At 37.5% G+C, this 17180-nt stretch overlaps 1 protein-coding gene across 1 annotated transcript in view; it reads left to right on the top strand.

Moving 5' to 3' along the window:
- The window catches only part of PALMD (palmdelphin), a 55446-nt gene that overhangs the window by 36039 nt on the left and 2227 nt on the right, over positions 1–17180 (top strand). Inside the window, exons 5-8 of the mRNA XM_030868775.3 lie at positions 11557–11671; positions 11808–11841; positions 11962–12075; positions 13747–14841. Of these exons, the coding sequence (XP_030724635.1) occupies positions 11557–11671; positions 11808–11841; positions 11962–12075; positions 13747–14841 (1358 nt within the window). The remainder of the gene's footprint in view (positions 1–11556; positions 11672–11807; positions 11842–11961; positions 12076–13746; positions 14842–17180) is intronic.

Genomic DNA, 17180 nt, shown 5'->3' with positions numbered 1-17180 from the left:
AAGAAATTATTCTGAGGCAATTATCTGAGTCAAAATCATTCCAAGCATGTTTTTCACTGCCAGTATTTGACTAACTGGTTTACCAGATTTGTAAGAGTTCATCTGCGGTTATTTTTAATTTCCCAGATATTCTGATTATTTTTAATTCAGGAGCTTTTTTAATTTAACAAAAAGAGCTAAGTTAACCAAATTTCCAGCATAAGGAAAGGGGGAAATTTATCTCCCCCCACAAAAAGATACAATTCCTAGCACATAGTAGGAATATCTATGACTACATAGCTTAATAAATGAATGAATGATGGATGGATGAATGGACTTGAAAATACCACATATTTAAGGAGACCAGATGAAGATCAGACATTGATTTGAATGTTAGTAAACTACAAAGGAATATCTTGAAATTTTTTAAAAAATAAAGAATAAACACCCAACTATCTTGAGTCAAGGGCAAAGTTACGTGGCTATCGTGCCCCTGGTTTTTGAGGCAATTGTTGATAGCATGTTTCACCACCTCATCATTTTACTTTCTCACTTTCCCCCTTCTTCATATGCTCTTTTATTTCCTTATCCCTGCCTTCCAGCATTCTCTCTTGCTCATACCTGCCAATCTCGTTTATATGTTAGTAGAAATAAGGATTAAATGGTTACCTAGAATAAACACTCCCCCACCACAATGGTAAGCTGAAAGGTAGATTAGAATAACCTCTGAGAGCCCTCTCCTCACCCGACTGTAATTCAGTAACAACAGCTATCCTTTACAGAGTACATATTATGTACTAAGCATTATTTTGAGAATGACAGTTCTCTGAAGGAAGTCTAATTAGCCTTGTTTTACACATACAGACACTAAAGCACAGAAAGCTACGAACCTTGTAACAACTGACCTGTAAGTCACACACAGATCTTTCTGATTCCAGACCCTTTCCATCATGCTTCACCCTGCTTATTCTTGATTCATTTCAATGAACATTTATTAAGAAACTGCCACATATAAGTCTTTGTTCTTCTAGAGGAGATTTAAGAATCATAAACTCCTCAAAGCAAATTTTTATTTGTTTACCTCTCTTTACATCCTTTAACTTTTCAATGTACTTTTACATTAAATATCTCATTCAATACAATATTTGGTAACTTGAAACACAAGTTTAAGGCAGTTAACAGGGATGTCATAGATCTTTGGCTGTATTGGCATGAGTAGAGAAGGAAAAAAGGAACAATTGAACAATCTAGAAAGTGGGAGGAGAGTTCGTTTCAGTGATCCATCTTCCAGGTGGCGGTCATGTTCAAAAGCAGAGACTCATTGTGTTAGAGAAAGGGTCTGTGCTGCCATAGGGCCTAGGCTTCCCCATTCCCCAGGAGAGTCCCCAGACACTAAATTTATAGCTCAGAAAACTTCCACACCACCCCCTTGCAATGCAACTTTTGTCTGACATAAAACAAATGTCACTTAGTTCATTTAGACCACCCCAGGCTAACTGGTCTTTGTTGGTTATTCTGTGTTATACTGAGGTTGGAATTTACATTTTTGGTGTTCAAATAATAAGAGTCCTGTTCTTGGCATCAAATATGAACAATTAACACTAGGCGCAAAGTCATAATGAAGTGGATAGAAAGTAGAAAATATAGTGGCTGCTCTATAATAGTGTCAGAGATAAATGTTAAGGGTTACAAGACACTAAGCCAGTAATTATTTCTGAATGGAGAGAGTCACTGGCTGTATACATCACTGAACATGTTTTGTCATTTCATAATATGGTTACAAGTAGTATATTCACTAAAATTAGTTTTCCCCTACAGCTTATTTTTTTTTTAAGAAAAAAAAGCTTTCCAAAATCATGGATAAGCATATCTGCAGTTAACTTGCCATGACCTGGCTACGACAGTATTTGAAGGTCACTGGCAGAACATCTGAGAAGCCCATAACTAACCAATTTGCCATATCACACCAACCTCCCGGGTGTACTTCTATTTGTGTTCATTTGAAAATCACATTTGTAACTCGCACATAAAAATAGCTTATTCTCTGAAAACCGGTTTGGATTCTTGTTTTTCATGGCAAATGCATACCTTAATTTACAAAATATTATTCTGAATGAGAGGGTTTGGTTTTCTACTAAATCACTCTCTTGAATGCCTACCAGGCAGTTTCAAATCGTGATAGTATTGTCTGCCCAAAAGATAATTGTTAATATTTACAGTTATATTAGAAGATGAGGTTCACCCCTGTAAAATCTGCTCACATGTAACTATAAATTATTCAGCTTTTCTAAACATCTGCTCTGTTCCCAATTATCAGAGCAAACTGACACTTGTTTCAATGTCACTGTTGGGCCAGCTCTCTGCTTCTAGTTATCTTGAAGCTACTGTGCTGTATTGCTTGTCCTGTTCTTCAGTGCTCAGGGTTAGAGGCAGTAGATCTGACTCGGGGCAAACAGTGTTTGCTGTATGCCAAATGCCCTTTAATTCTCTGGCAGGCTTACCCGTGGCATGTGATTGTTTGCACTTGTGGGTTAGAGCTTTCTTATTATACATGCTCTTCGGCAAGGGCCGATTGAAAGGCAATTCTTGTCCTATGTTCACGCATAGGAGCATTCTTCATCTTTTTTGATATACTTTTATTTCAGTTCGGTGAAAAAATATGCCTGACATGTAGTAGGTGCTTAATAAAATGTTTGTTAAATGTTTGATGAAAGTTATTGGACCCCAACTTTAAAAATAAAACAAAACAGCCTACTTTCTACCTGATTACATACTCCCAATTTTATTTGGAAAATATAGTTTGACATTCCCATTGGCCACATTATCTGTAAAGATAAAATATCTATAACCTCTGACCCATTAGTAATAATGTATCTGCCCATTACATGTGATCAACACACAACAGTCAAGAATACCTGATTAAAGTCATCAACTATGTGTATTCAATAGTATCCATTGCAATTTCAGAGCAAATTTTTTAGATGAGTTATGATTAAAAAATAAAATGACTCCCTTTTTTCATAGCAGACTTTAGCCATTCAATATTAACTAGCTTATGTCAACACAAACCATGTCAGATTTGATATATCATTTAGAAACATGTAAATTCTTTAACCACTTGGAGCAAAGACTGATTTATTATTCTATTGCTACTGGTGAACTGCCTGAAATGCAAGATACTAATGATTAATTCTGCAAATCAACAAAAAAAATTATGAAAAAATTTGTCACACCAAGACTCATCCTCCAGAAGGTTATACAATAATTAACATACTGGATTTTTTGCTTTAAAAGCCTCCAGAAGAACAGTGGCTTAAACAGGATTAGAAAGGTTCATTTTCCTCCTACACATAACAATCCTAGCTGGGAGAAATTCAAGGGAGGGGAGCGGCAACATTACATGAGATGATCAAGAGACCCTGTTTCTTTCTGTGTTATTGCTTTGCTACCCCCTAAGGGATGCCCTTGGTTGTAAGGTTAAAGGCAGCTGACCATCACCACATCTGCATTTCAGCTTAGGAAGGGGAAGATAAATGGAGGGCAAACAGCTCTAGTTTAAGGATATGACCTGAAAATTGCAGAGGTCACGCTTGCTAATACGCTATTGGCCAGAATTTAGTCACATGACATCATTTCAATGCAAATAAGACTGGGAAACGTAGTCTGTAGGAGGGCAGCAGGGAGACACATAAAACTCAGGGAGTTCTATTACTAAAAAGAACAGGAGAAATGGATTTGGGGAGAAATCAGTGGGTTGTCAAAGCAAACTAGCATATTCTTTCTTTAATTAAATAGACATTGTTTATTAAATTGCATTTATTAAATAGACACTATCCCCATAAAGGTTATGAAAATTCTAATAATGCTGGAGCACTGCTTTTTCTGTTCTGTCTAGAACGGTATTTTCAAGGACAGGTGTGTTTCTTTTTTTTTTTTTTGGAGTGGAGCACATTTTATTTTATTTTATTTTTGGGGGGGTGTTATACATGTTTATTATCTTTTCTTTTTAACCTCTTTATTGGAGTATAATTGCTCCACAATGGTGTGCCAGTTTCTGCTTTATAACAAAGTGAATCAGTGATGCATACACATATATCCCCACATCTCCTCCCTCCTGAGTCTCGCTCCCATCCTCCCCATTCCACCCCTCTAGGTGACAGGTGTGTTTCTGACGCTATATTAGCACCATGCTTGCTCTAAAATCATTGCTTTCAAGGTTGAAGATCAAATCCAAAAATGGACCCGGTAGGTTTTCTCTTTCACTGGAGTTGTCAGAGAGGGCCCTCCTCTCCCTAGAAAACTGAGGAAGAGAAAGGAGTAACTAATCATTATTTAGGAATTCCTCTATGTCAAGCCCTGTGCTAGAGACTTACAAACATTATCTCATTTACCTCCTCAAAACAACCCTTTGTGAATATTATTCCTTAAATGAGAAAACTGAAGCTTGGAGGGGGTCAATAATTAGGCCAAGTGAGTTAGCTTTGATATGAGCTTACTTTCTGTTTCCATGGGTAGAGCTGGGGGAAAAAAGTGGACCTCCCCCACCAAAAAAAACCCTCACGAAACATAGGTAAACCACCAGTCACCTCCTGTTCTCCCAAGATTCAGTGGGGAAGAAAAGAAAGAATCTCTGGCCCAAGGGAAGAGTCAGGGATTACAACTGCTTACAACTCCACGTTGAATTCAACACCCTGTTGGAGGCAAACATATCTGAGAGCCTGTAAGTCCCAAAAAAGAAACTGGGTCCTTCTTTGTCTAGCCTGAGGTGGGCTTGGAGAGGTGGTCCTAGCACGTCCATCAACTGGTCTCAGAGGTACATCAATAGTGGCACAGCCTGGGTCTAAGAACTGCTGACTCAGGCCATCCCAGAGAAGTGGCCATTTGGCACCCTCTCTATGTAGTCCTGGCTTTTAATAAGAGAGCTTGAGTTACCAAGACATAAGTATTAATTCATCAGTCCTTTCAAAGTATATAGCTAAAGCCAGTCATAAATTTAATTTCAAACATAGCATTGGTGGTTACATTCAAATTGTGGAGTTGTAATCAAATTGTATAACCAGCTTTATATTTAAGACCTAAAGCTTCCATTATTTTGAACAATAATCTTGTGTCCAAGCAAAGAAAATCTCTCTATAAAGTAGCACTAGGTTGGAAAACCTCAGACTCTTTGAAAAAGACTATTCTAAGAACTCCTACCAAAAACCAGACTCAAGCAGCCAAAGAGAAAAATGACAAAGCCTGGACTTTAATCCTGGTCGTACTGACTAGACCACTAAGCAGAGAAGTTCTCTGCACAAAATCACTCCAATGAAGACCAGGAGAGAAATATTAGCTTTACAGGTAATGAGTCAGCACTGTTACATTGTGGTAGACCCCAGCTAGCATTTCAATCTTCACTTTATTATCACAGAAAGTAAAAAAAAAATCCTTTTGTACTGTTGAGCAAATGAATGTTGTTTGTAAGTTCATAAGAATCCATTTTTTAAAGTTTTGTTCCCATCGTGGCTAATCAGCAGGGAGTTCAGAGCTCAGGCTCTCTTGGCGGAGACTTGATTTCAAATTCCATCCTGTCACAGGCTACCTGTAAGCCTCTGGACCAGTTGTCTTTCTAGGTGCCCAGTTTGCTCACCTGTTGAAAGGAACTAATAACAGTACTCCTGGGGGGTGTTGTGAGGACTAATTAGGCCAGTGCCTGGTACGGTGTAAATACGCAGTACATATTAAATGTTGTTATAATCGCTAACAAGTGAAGTACTGTAAGGTAGGGCATAAACTTTTGAATTTTTTTCTCCTGATTTCTCGTTTGTTTGGCGCCTAATAGCAAACCCCGTCAGGTTGTTAATCCTTGTTAACACCACCAAAAACTGAAAGAGATAAATGGACCCTTAGCAGCAGAAAAATTGCCTTCTGAAATAACCCTTTCTTGGCGCATGCAGCGTTAATGTGCTGTCCTTTTTCTAAGACAATAACTTGCATGTTGGAATTGGATGGGGGATATTATCTCATGATGATTAAGGAAAATTATTGCTAGAACAGTGCATGAAATGAAAGCTACCTGCTTTCACCTAGGGAGCTCTTGAAAATAACCCTCTTTTTCTCCAGCAAATAAGCAAGGAGAAGAAAGATTCCAATAATGGATAGCATTACAAATCCTTTTTCATGTACTTTGCTTATCTAAATTGGCACATGATGCCTGCTCACCATCTCTCAGAAACTGAGAGAGGTACTAACTCATCCATCAGACCCCGCCTAAGAGCCCAGGAGGCACCAGGAAGGATATTTCTCTTTCTCTGCTGCCTGTTTCTCACCAAACTGAATCAGCATTTCTAGGAGCTTAATTCCCATTCGGGAAGGTAATACCTTCTAGAGATGGGGGTGGTAGCACTTATGGAAATTCTAACCCATCAGCTGAGAGATAAGTAGATGAAAGTTAGAGAGTTATCCCCCAGCGATCTACCCGAAGCTTTCCAAGTAAAAAAAAATTAGTTTTACATATGCATGTATATACACATAAATTTATACTTTTATATGTAAAACTAAAATTTTATATATGCACACACAAAAATACAGACATACATATATACATATATGTGTATACACGAATGTACCTATACACACATACAGATATATAGATATATATTTCCCCAATTCTTCACTTATACTTGCTAAATTTTCTCTCCACCCGAAACCTTTAGAAAAGGATTGGATATGAGGCCCTAATTCAAGCCCTGCATTTTGTTTGGTTTTGTTTTCTTTTGGGCTGCACCACATGGCTTGTGGGATCTTAGTTCCCCAATCAGGTATTGAACCTGGGCCCTCAGCAGTGAGAGCACGGAGTCTTAACCACTGGACTGCCAGGGAATTCCCTGCATTGTTGGAGCTTCAAATCAGGGTTAAGTATACTCTCAATTATGAATGGTCACTGAGCCAGGAAATAAATATATATTTATATATAGAGAGAGAGCAATTTGAAAATCAAGTGAACCCAAATGATAATTTTCAATAAAAATAGGATGATCAAATTCTATTCAAAAAATAATAAGTTTGGATTCTATATTACAGCTAAATGGAAGAGAGAAATAATGAGGAAAAAGTAAAAATATACCAGAGGTAGATATTTCAAAATCTCTTGTAAAGCACCTATACTACACCAGGCACTGTATTAGGTGCCCAGCGTTTCTCCACTTCAGCACTATTGACAGTTTGAACCAGATAAGTGTTTGTTGTGGGGGACAGTGCCGTGCATTTAGGATGTTTAGCAGCATCCCCAGCCTCTACCCACTAGATGCCAGTATCACTTCTCAAGCTTTGACAACCAAAAATGTGTCCAGACATTGACGAATGACCTCAGAGAGGAGACTGCCATCAGTTGAGACCCACTGTACTAACTATACAAAGATAGCACCTGCCTACCAGTTGTAATTTTTGTTTTATGTTCCTTAAGAATCCTCATTCCTCAAAAACTTGGTACATCATCTGGTGTAGAGGTTGTGAGGACTCTTCTTCTACAGCTGGGCTACCACAGTGCCTGCCCCTCTGAGTTCTGGTCTTTTGAGAGGGTAGGCTAGAGAGAGGCCGGTTCCTTATCTTCAGTTACTATTTCCTAGGTCTCCCATTACTTCCACTGACATTCTAATCTTTTAGAAAGCTTTGTCAGAACAAAAAACATCTAAAGTTTTTCTCTTAATAATATTTATGTTATCCACAAATAATATACAGAATATATATATCAAATCAACATATAAAAATAGCATATTGAAGTGAGAATTTTAAGAAATGCTCTATATCAGTAAGCATCTCCTGGCAGAATTTTGCAATTCTAAGTAATTAGCACCAAGATACTTCCTTATTAACCTATTTAATGGAGAATTGGTTGTAATTGTTATAAAGAAGAGAAAGGGGTGCGTGTTTGTTTCTATTTTGTTTTCACAAACATATCATGATGTGTCATTTGACGACAACCTCATATTAATTCAGCTTTCACTGAGGACTTGAAAACCTTCAAAAACATTCATTAGCAGATACTCTGACGAGGTTAGCAGGCTTTCAACCTCATACTCTTACAATATTAGTCTGAAGATATTCATGAGAACTACATGACATTTCGTTATGCATGGGCCTCTCTACAGAGGAAAACAACTACCAATACCAGCGCATTTCATACTTCCCTGAGATGTAATTGCCCAGGGAGATCAAGAGCTCTATCTCTGTGCCCCAGGAATAGAAAAGGGCAGAGACAGGAGGAAACTAGCATTTGCCAAGTGCTCGCTATTTCTTTTATTTTATTCCTTATTAAACCCTACGAAGTAGATAACATTGCCCAGACCTCTAAATGCTTAATTGCCCCAGGATTCAGTCCTTGGAATCCCTAACTTTCTAGGAAATCTTATCCACTCCTATGGCTATAAATACCAACTCCCAACTTTATATCTTCAAACCCAGACTTCACTGAGCTCCCAACTTTTATATCTGTCCTCTCCATATCACCATTTGACTGTCTCACATTTAACACTTCCCCACCAAGCTCCTTCCTTCTCCTTTCCAGGTTAGTTTGGTCAATTGCATTCATATTTTTTCAATTATTCAGATTACAAACATTGGAATCACCTTTGACATCTCTCTTTCTCTCACTTCTCATATGTAATCTATTGACATAGCCCGGCAGCTCTTCCTTTGAAATATTTCCAGCATCCAATTACTTCTCACTCTTCTACCAGCAAGGACCCTGGATTAAGCCATCTTCGTCTGAATTATTTCAACAACTGAGACCTCCATGTTTGCCCCGCTCCAGTCTATTTTCAACACCGCAGCCAATGTAATTGTTTAAATTTCATGTCTTGGCATGTTTCTCATCTGCTCAGAATTCCCAAAGGCTCCCCACAGGCCTTACCATGCCGAAGGCCCCCTATGATCTGGCGGCTACCCCCTCTCTGACTTTATTTCTCACCACTCAGCTCCTTATTCCCTTGCCTCTCATTTCAAGTTTTCAAATTACTCTTCCCTCTCTATGAAGCACACTCCCACGACACCCTTGTGTGTCCCTCCTTCACTTCCTTCAATCTCTACTCAAATGACTTTGTCAGAAAACTCCCCATCACCACACTCTGTAAAATAGAGCCCCCTCCCCAGGCACTCTCCGTCTCCCTTATTCTGCTGTTTATAGTCCTTATGCTACTTTTTTCATGGAAACATTTTTCTTCATAAATAAATGTATATATGTGTGCATATACACATATTTGTTTATTATGTATATATATTTGCATATATGTGTGTTTATAAGTATATATATGAGATGTGTATATGTATATATACGTATATGTATATACATATATATATGTATATATACGTATATATATATATATAAAGTCCAGGGCTAGATTCGATCCTGGGTCATACACACACAACATTTACAGGAGTTGGCAAATCTAGCCCTGGCCTACTTTTTATATAGCCATGAGCTAGAAATTGTTTTTATATTATTAAAAGGTTATAAAATGGAAAATACGAAAGATGAATATGCAACAGAAACCAAACGTGGCCTGCAAAGCCTGAAGTATTTACTATTTGCCGGCCCCTGTGTTAGTGTGTTGTCCACTAGAATGTAAACTCCTTGAGGACAGGAACTCTGTTTTGTTCACTGTTATAACCCAGCAAATAGGATAGTGCCTGGTATAAAGTAGATGCTAAACAAACATTTTGAATGAATGAATGAAGAAAATGAGACTTAGCAAGGTCTGGTGACTTGTCTAGGGTCACCCAGGAACTTGACAGATGAACCAGAATTCAAACCCAGGTCCGCCTGGTTCCACAGCTGGATCCTGAGGTCCCAGAACTTTATACAGCAATGACTTGAAACTTCTTGTTTTCTACCCAAAAGCCCCTCATTAGACTGTCTCTAACATGCTGTCAGGTAAAGGACCCTGCAGAACAGGACATGGAATAGACATGGTGTATTGCAGAAAACCTTTGATAATTATACCATAATAACATTTACATCTGATATCAATTATATGTAATGTGCTTTCAAATACATCACTGCTTCTTAGCTTCACCATGTTTCTGTATAAAGTGAGGCAGGTGCTATATTCTCATTGTACATGTTACAAAACTGAGTTCCAGGCCAGTTAAAAGAATTGGCTCTCACAAGTCGTGAGTAGCAGAAACAGAATAATCCAGATACATCACTTTCAGTATAGAACTTTCTACTGTACCAACCAACATATATCCCCACAACTCTACTGATGGGCAAATGTGCTCCATGGATGTGGAGGGAATTTAATAGAATGGCATCACATCTCAGTAACTTCTGAGAAACCAGAGGTACTGCATTTTACTTGGAGTTCTATGATATGCAAGAAAACCTCCTCAGCTATAAACAGCCAACTACCAACAGCTAGGGGCAGGAGGAAAGTCAGAATTTTGAAACGAAAGCAATAAGTAGGAGAATGATCTGCTTGGACTTGTATTGGTGTGACAGTGGCACAGGAATTTTGAGCTGCCAGATGCATGACCATCTTAAAGAAGGAAGTCAAAATAACTGACAATTATCTTAGCTGACAGTAATACCCACAGCTGTCATCTCCTGAACTAGCGCGCTATATCGAAGCAGCCATCTTTTGAGGCAGCTTATTTGAGAGCTAGGAGTATTTGGCTGAGAAACTACATGCGTTTCACGGCTGCCCAGGGCCAGCTTTACTAACTTTGTGAATGCTAGTGGTTGTGTGTTTTTATCCAGGATAGAGGTCACAATGCCACACCCTGGAATTAACTTGAATCAGACATGTAGCTCTAAACTAGTCTAGATACCAGCTCAGAAAGCAACAATCTAATTTCAAATGTCTGTTTCTGTCCCTACGAGTTCCCTTATACTTTGTCAGGCTATGTGATAACATTTTTTTTCCTAGGAAACGTAGTCTCCATAAACAGCAGCAGCTGAGGCCACTGTACTAGATTTTGTCCATTTCTCACCTCTTCACTCTACTCTCTATAATATGGTACAACTTTTAGAGAACTGTGAAATTAAAATGAAGTGTCATTCTCAATGTTAGGATATGCAGGGTTTTTAAGTGTTAAATATCTATGATTTTAAATCAAATTTAATAATTATAATGTTACAAAGTGTTGCTTGGCTAGAAAATAAAATTATAATGTTTTCTCCAAACAATTTATATGAAAACTTGTGTAAGAAAAATTAACAATCTGAAGGATAATGACAGATGGACCATTCCTTTTGGTCCAACTTTAAACTTAAGTCTCTTTGTAAAACAAATCTCTGTTTCATGTGGAAGTAACATTAGTAGTCGCAATGAAGAAAATGGGACCAAGGGTCAAATATTTTACCTAAGAATCCCCTTTGTCAAAAATAAAAAAACTTTCATTGAAAAATGTTGAGCCAAATTCAGGTATTGGGTATCTTCTATGTACTTAATGTGATGTTTGGTGTGATGCTAAGTTCTTAGAAGGTATCTGGATACTTACATTTAATATTCCAAGTAAAGTTTGTGTATGGGGAATATATATTTGAGAGCTCTGTATTTGTACTGTCTTAAGTAATATAAAGTATATCTTTTTGTTCAGACTTGAGAAAGAGATCCAAGATCTTGAAAAAGCTGAACTGCAAATCTCAACCAATGAAGAGGCAATTTTAAAGAAACTAAAATCAGTTGAGAGGACAACAGAAGACATAATACGGGTAAGCGTTAGCTAATTTAAAAACTGAATCCCTCCCAAAGTGATTCCACAAATAGTATATAATTCTTCAAAGTATATCCATATATAGAATTTATTTTTTAACTGTATTAATCATGGAGAATTCTTTTTTCTTATAGTCTGTGAAGGTGGAAAAGGAAGAAACATCAGGAGGTATGTTTTTGAGCAGCCTATGCTATGTCTAACTGAGATATTTTTTGACAAGTCCACTGAATTTTTCCCTTTATTCTAAATATATTCTAAATATATTTTAAATTAATATTGATTTTACAGAGTCAATTGAAGACATCTATGCTAATATCCCTGACCTTCCAAAATCCTACATACCTTCCAGATTAAGGAAGGAAAGAAATGAAGGAATAGAAGATGATGAACAAAATAGAAAAGGTATACAAAAAATCTGTCTTCAATGGTAGGTTCTCAAATTCAGATTTTACAACATCAAATATTAGCAACTTGCTGTGACATTCTATCCTTCCAGGTTAAGCAATGGTCCATTTTACAAAGTTCCATGAGGTATGTGAGTCACTTACAAAAGTAGGGATAATGGGGTTACAATATTTATTCCACGCATTTCATTTCCCTGCAAACCAGGTAAGAACAGGGAAGATAAAGGCCTGAAGGAAACAAGAAGCTCTTAAAGCAAAGCTCTCCTGCTCAAAAATATCTCTCCCAACATATTCCATGTAGTAGACACTAGAATAAAATGAAATGAAATGAATGAAGTGAAAATATTCCCCTTGAGAAGGCTCGGCATTACTTACCCCCATGTGGGAATGATTTGCATGACACTAATACTTCAAAGCCCCAGGGAAAATGAAGGCTTGTATTGGAGCAGAGAGGGAACCTTTGAATTTTAGAGTGAAAAGAGAAGCTACACTCTATCTGCAGGAAGTAGTCATTCATTCATTCATTCATTCATTCAACAAATATTCAGTGAACCCCCTACTCTATGCCAAGCTCAGTTCTCACACTAAGAATACAGTAATGAATAAAACAAAAAATCTCTGCCCTCATAGAGTTGACATTCTAAGGGAGAAAATAGATTAAAAATTAGATAAACAAATAAAATATATCATATTAGGAAGTGAAAATACTAAAGAGAAGAAGAAAACAGAGAAGGGGGATAGGGCAAGTGTGGGTGAAGGTGTTGCAGTTTTATTTGGGTAGCCAGGGAAGCCCAAGAACCACTGGGCTACGGAGGAGAGATGACATGCAAGATGCATTCACAGAGGAAGGCGGGAGCACACAGTAAAGCAGGCAGTACAACGTTGTAATTTTGCCCAGGATCCCATTGGCTTTACTCTGCCAGTTAAAATCACAGCCCTCAGGATCTTGCCAGGGACATGAAGCAGATTTCAACTTCCCCAAAATCAACCAGTTCTCCCCAGTTCAGTTGTTTTAGTATAGCTGATAGTGCTCTATTTTTAGCCCTTCTTAAAAATGGGAGTGAAAATGAAAAGAAACATAAGGCAAAATGAGAAGCATGTGATTCTAGCCTACTCCCTCCCTCTTCTATACCAGTTCTACATTTAACAACCTCCCAGTTGGGAAAATTTTAGAACACTCCTCTCTAATTTCAACAGGCTGCTGGCCTGTGCAGCAAGGCTGTAACAATAAAATATACAGTGCTTGGCCTTTTATCTACAGTAATGCACAGAGCGATATATTCTTCCTCACTAAAAAAAAGATCTGATCCCTGAGCAATGTAAAGAATGTAAATCTGTTGTGTTGGATTTATTCATTAGAAAGGGGATATCTTTTGGTTCCCCAATGAAAATCCTTACCGTTAGGAACCATCAGTTTCTTTTCTCCAATCAGCTTCTCTTCTTCAATCTTTTCCATTTTTTCAGTAATTTCATACATCCTTACACAAAAACCCATGTCATTAAACTATTAGTCATTATATAATTAATGAATAAAATCAGAAATTTTAAAAAGACATTTCATAAAAGAACACAAAGGGGATACTTAATATAAAAATAAACACTGTGAAAGCTAGCTAGTTAAAAAGAGAAAAAGTTAACTAAATCAGGGATCAAATTTGTCTCTCGACAGCTTTGTATGCCATGGAAATCAAAGTTGAAAAAGACTTGAAGACCGGAGAAAGTACAGTCCTGTCTTCAATACCTCTCCCATCAGATGACTTTAAAGGTACAGGGATAAAAGTTTATGACGATGGGCAAAAGTCAGTATATGCAGTAAGCTCTAATCACAGTGCAGCATACAACGGCACCGACGGCCTGGCACCAGTTGAAGTAGAGGAACTTTTAAGACAAGCTTCAGAGAGAAATTCTAAATCCCCAACAGAGTATCATGAGCCTGTATATGCCAATCCATTTTGCAGACCTACAACGCCACAGAGAGAGAAGGTAACTCCTGGACCAAACTTTCAAGAAAGGATAAAGATTAAAGCTAACGGACTGGGTAATGATGTGAATAGATCCACACACAACATGGACAATGGACTTTCAGAGGAGAGCGGCAACAGCTTCAATCACATCAGTCCCGTTCGGCCAATACCTCAACCCCGATCGATGCTTCAACAAGCAGAGGAGACACCCCACACCCAGCAAAAGAGGCTGATGACTCCTTGGGAAGAATCCAATGTAATGCAGGACAGGTATGCTCCCTCTCCAAAGGCGGGACTGAGTCCCAGCGAAGCACTAGTTGGGAAGTCAGAATGCCAGGGTTCTTCACCTACTTGCCAGGAGGATGAGGAAGACATTAGATATAATATTGTTCATTCCCTGCCTTCTGACGTGGATGAGAAAGAACCCGTGACAATGATTTTCATGGGTTATCAGCAGGCAGAAGACAATGAGGAAGAAAAGAAGCTTCTGACGGGATATGACGGGGTCATCCATGCTGAGCTGGTTGTGATTGATGAGGAGGAGGCGGGTGAAGGAGAAGCTGAGAAACTATCCTACCATCCCATAGCCCCCTACAGTCAGGTTTTCCAGCCTGCCAAACCAACACCACTTCCAAGAAAGAGATCAGAAGTTAATCCCCATGAAAACAGAAACCATAAATCTCCCCACAAAAATTCCATATCCCTGAAAGAGCAAGAAGAAAGCTTAGGCAGCCCTGTCCACCATCCTCCACTCGACGTTCAGATAGCAGGAGATGGGACTGAGGATCCCTCCCTAACAGGTAACAAAAACGACAAGGTTTGTCACTGCTGTCTAGTCCTGTGATAATCTTCTCTTTGTGTTGTTACCAAACCCTCGTGCTTTCAGCTTTTTTTTGACCACTTCATAAGCTAATACATGCTAAGATTTTTTTATTAATGCTGATATGAACTGTTATCATCATAAGCAAAGTGACTAAGTCACTTCAAAAGATAAAGAAAGTGAAACAAAAATTTGTTGCCTTATTTGGGTACTGCATTGATTGACCTTAGTAACTTGAAATTCATCTTCTGGCATGGTATGGGTGTAAATGTATTTGAATTACTATCATGTTGGATCAATATTAGATCGTTTCCCATGAGAATCGAAGCCAGCTCTTTTTTTGTGTCTCTCTGTGATTTAAACTTCCTGCATAAGTTAACAAATTGCCTTAATTTTGCACGAAAAAACAAGAAACAAATTTTACTTTCAATGTGATATTTTATTACTTTGTTATATCTTGTTTCTCTATACTTTTATAATTTTATTAACTTTATTTCCTTAATTTTTCTATATTTTAAAAAAGAATATCAGTTTATTCTACATTATCTATAACATTTAATGTCACATAATCTTCCCTAACTTAGAAATTTCATTCTTTTATTTTCTAAACATTTGCATTCCACATATTCTCATTCTCTGTAAAGTTTTAGAGCTATCTAGCTTTTCTAGCATTGAATAGAAAATAACACTTTTTCTACAAAACTAATAGCTCATCAATTTTAGATTCTTTATTACCACTTGAATATTGTTTTCTACTTACTTTGTACTTTGTTACTACATTCTTTGTAAACAATAAATAAGAATATGATAAAATTAATTATAATAGCTGATAAAATGAATTATAATAGCTAAAGACATAAATCAAATTACCCAGACATACGTACTAGATCTGTGAAAGGAACAGTAATTTTAAATGTTCTAATAGAAGAATTTTCATTAAAAAGCAATAACTATTGAGTCCCAGCTAATCCAGCAATCAAAAAACCTAATAATTCTACAGAACTGTTGGTAGTACCTGCACCGTTCAGGAAGGATTCTTCCTCTGCAACCAAGAAACCCAGTCTTAGGTTGCCAATAATACGATAAAATGGACCTCTTCCATTTTTGAAGTAGTTAAATTAAACATACCTATTGTAAATTTAATTATCTGAAGAATTTCTAAGCTCTTGGTAAGTGCGCACTTATATTATCTTCCTAAATCAGAGTTGAATGGTGTGTCCGCACAACGGAAACCTGATAAAACTAAAATCTCCCTTCTGTTACGAGAATGATCAAACTTTGCAGCTTAAATTCATTTTTTAAACAACAACACCAAAGACTTAGAAAACAGGAGCATGCTGTTTATGGTCAAGAGCAGTGACATTACACACTATAAAACCTCCCATTTTTTAACTTGGATGTTAGCCAGCTCCTCCCGAACACCCTTATTCCTTCTCCCCTACCCATGTCAACACATATATCCCAGAGAAAAAGACAGGAAGTGACTAATGTTTCCAGACAACACTAATCATGCCACTGAACTAAAATAATGAAAACAGGAAGACCTTTTGCAGACAAAGTAACAATACAAATGTTGTACTATCAATCAAATCATCTTATAAACAGAATGCTCCAAATTCCTTGCCTTCTGTTATGACATCATTTTACATTCCCATTTTCCAATTCACCATGTGGATTACAGAACTGATATTTTTAATGGGTTTTTTAAAATAAGTATATCATATTGACATATGCCTTCAGGGTACGTCCATATTCATAGAATATATAGCCACCTATGCATTTCAATTTCACAAGCACCAACTAGGTTGAGTTTCTCCCTCTAAACGCCTCCCCCCAAAAAAAATACATATTGATACTTGAAAATCCACCATTTCAGTCCATTCCTTTATTTATGGTATAGGTGCCCTACTATATATAAATATTCCTAGTAGGCACAATAGTTAATAAGTGTAAGTCTCTTTTCTCTTAGTGTAAATGCTGTTATCAAAGCCTGACCTGAGAGCAATTTTTAACTTGAAAAAGAACATGAAGGAGGAAGAAAGATGGAAAAAGGTGGAGCCTGGAGACCCTAAAGATCAGATTTTTTAGCCAAAACTTTGAAAAGGATAAGACACAACAAGAAAATTTAGGCAAATTTATGTCCATTTATTTATGTATCAATAAATATAACAGGATCATGTTCAAAATATCTGGCTCAGTGCCGAATGCATCTAACGAGTGGCCCCTGTAAGCTTTTACTGGGACTCCCCTACTATCCCCACCAGCCAGACAGTTGACTCCCTTTGGTAATCCTCACCAACCTACTTTTGTACTCCTTTT

Source organism: Globicephala melas, chromosome 1 (genome assembly GCF_963455315.2).
Source record: "Globicephala melas chromosome 1, mGloMel1.2, whole genome shotgun sequence".
Taxonomy (NCBI): domain Eukaryota; kingdom Metazoa; phylum Chordata; class Mammalia; order Artiodactyla; family Delphinidae; genus Globicephala; species Globicephala melas.
The sequence above is the reverse complement of the archived record's forward strand: the minus strand, read 5'-3'. Positions and strand labels throughout refer to the sequence as shown.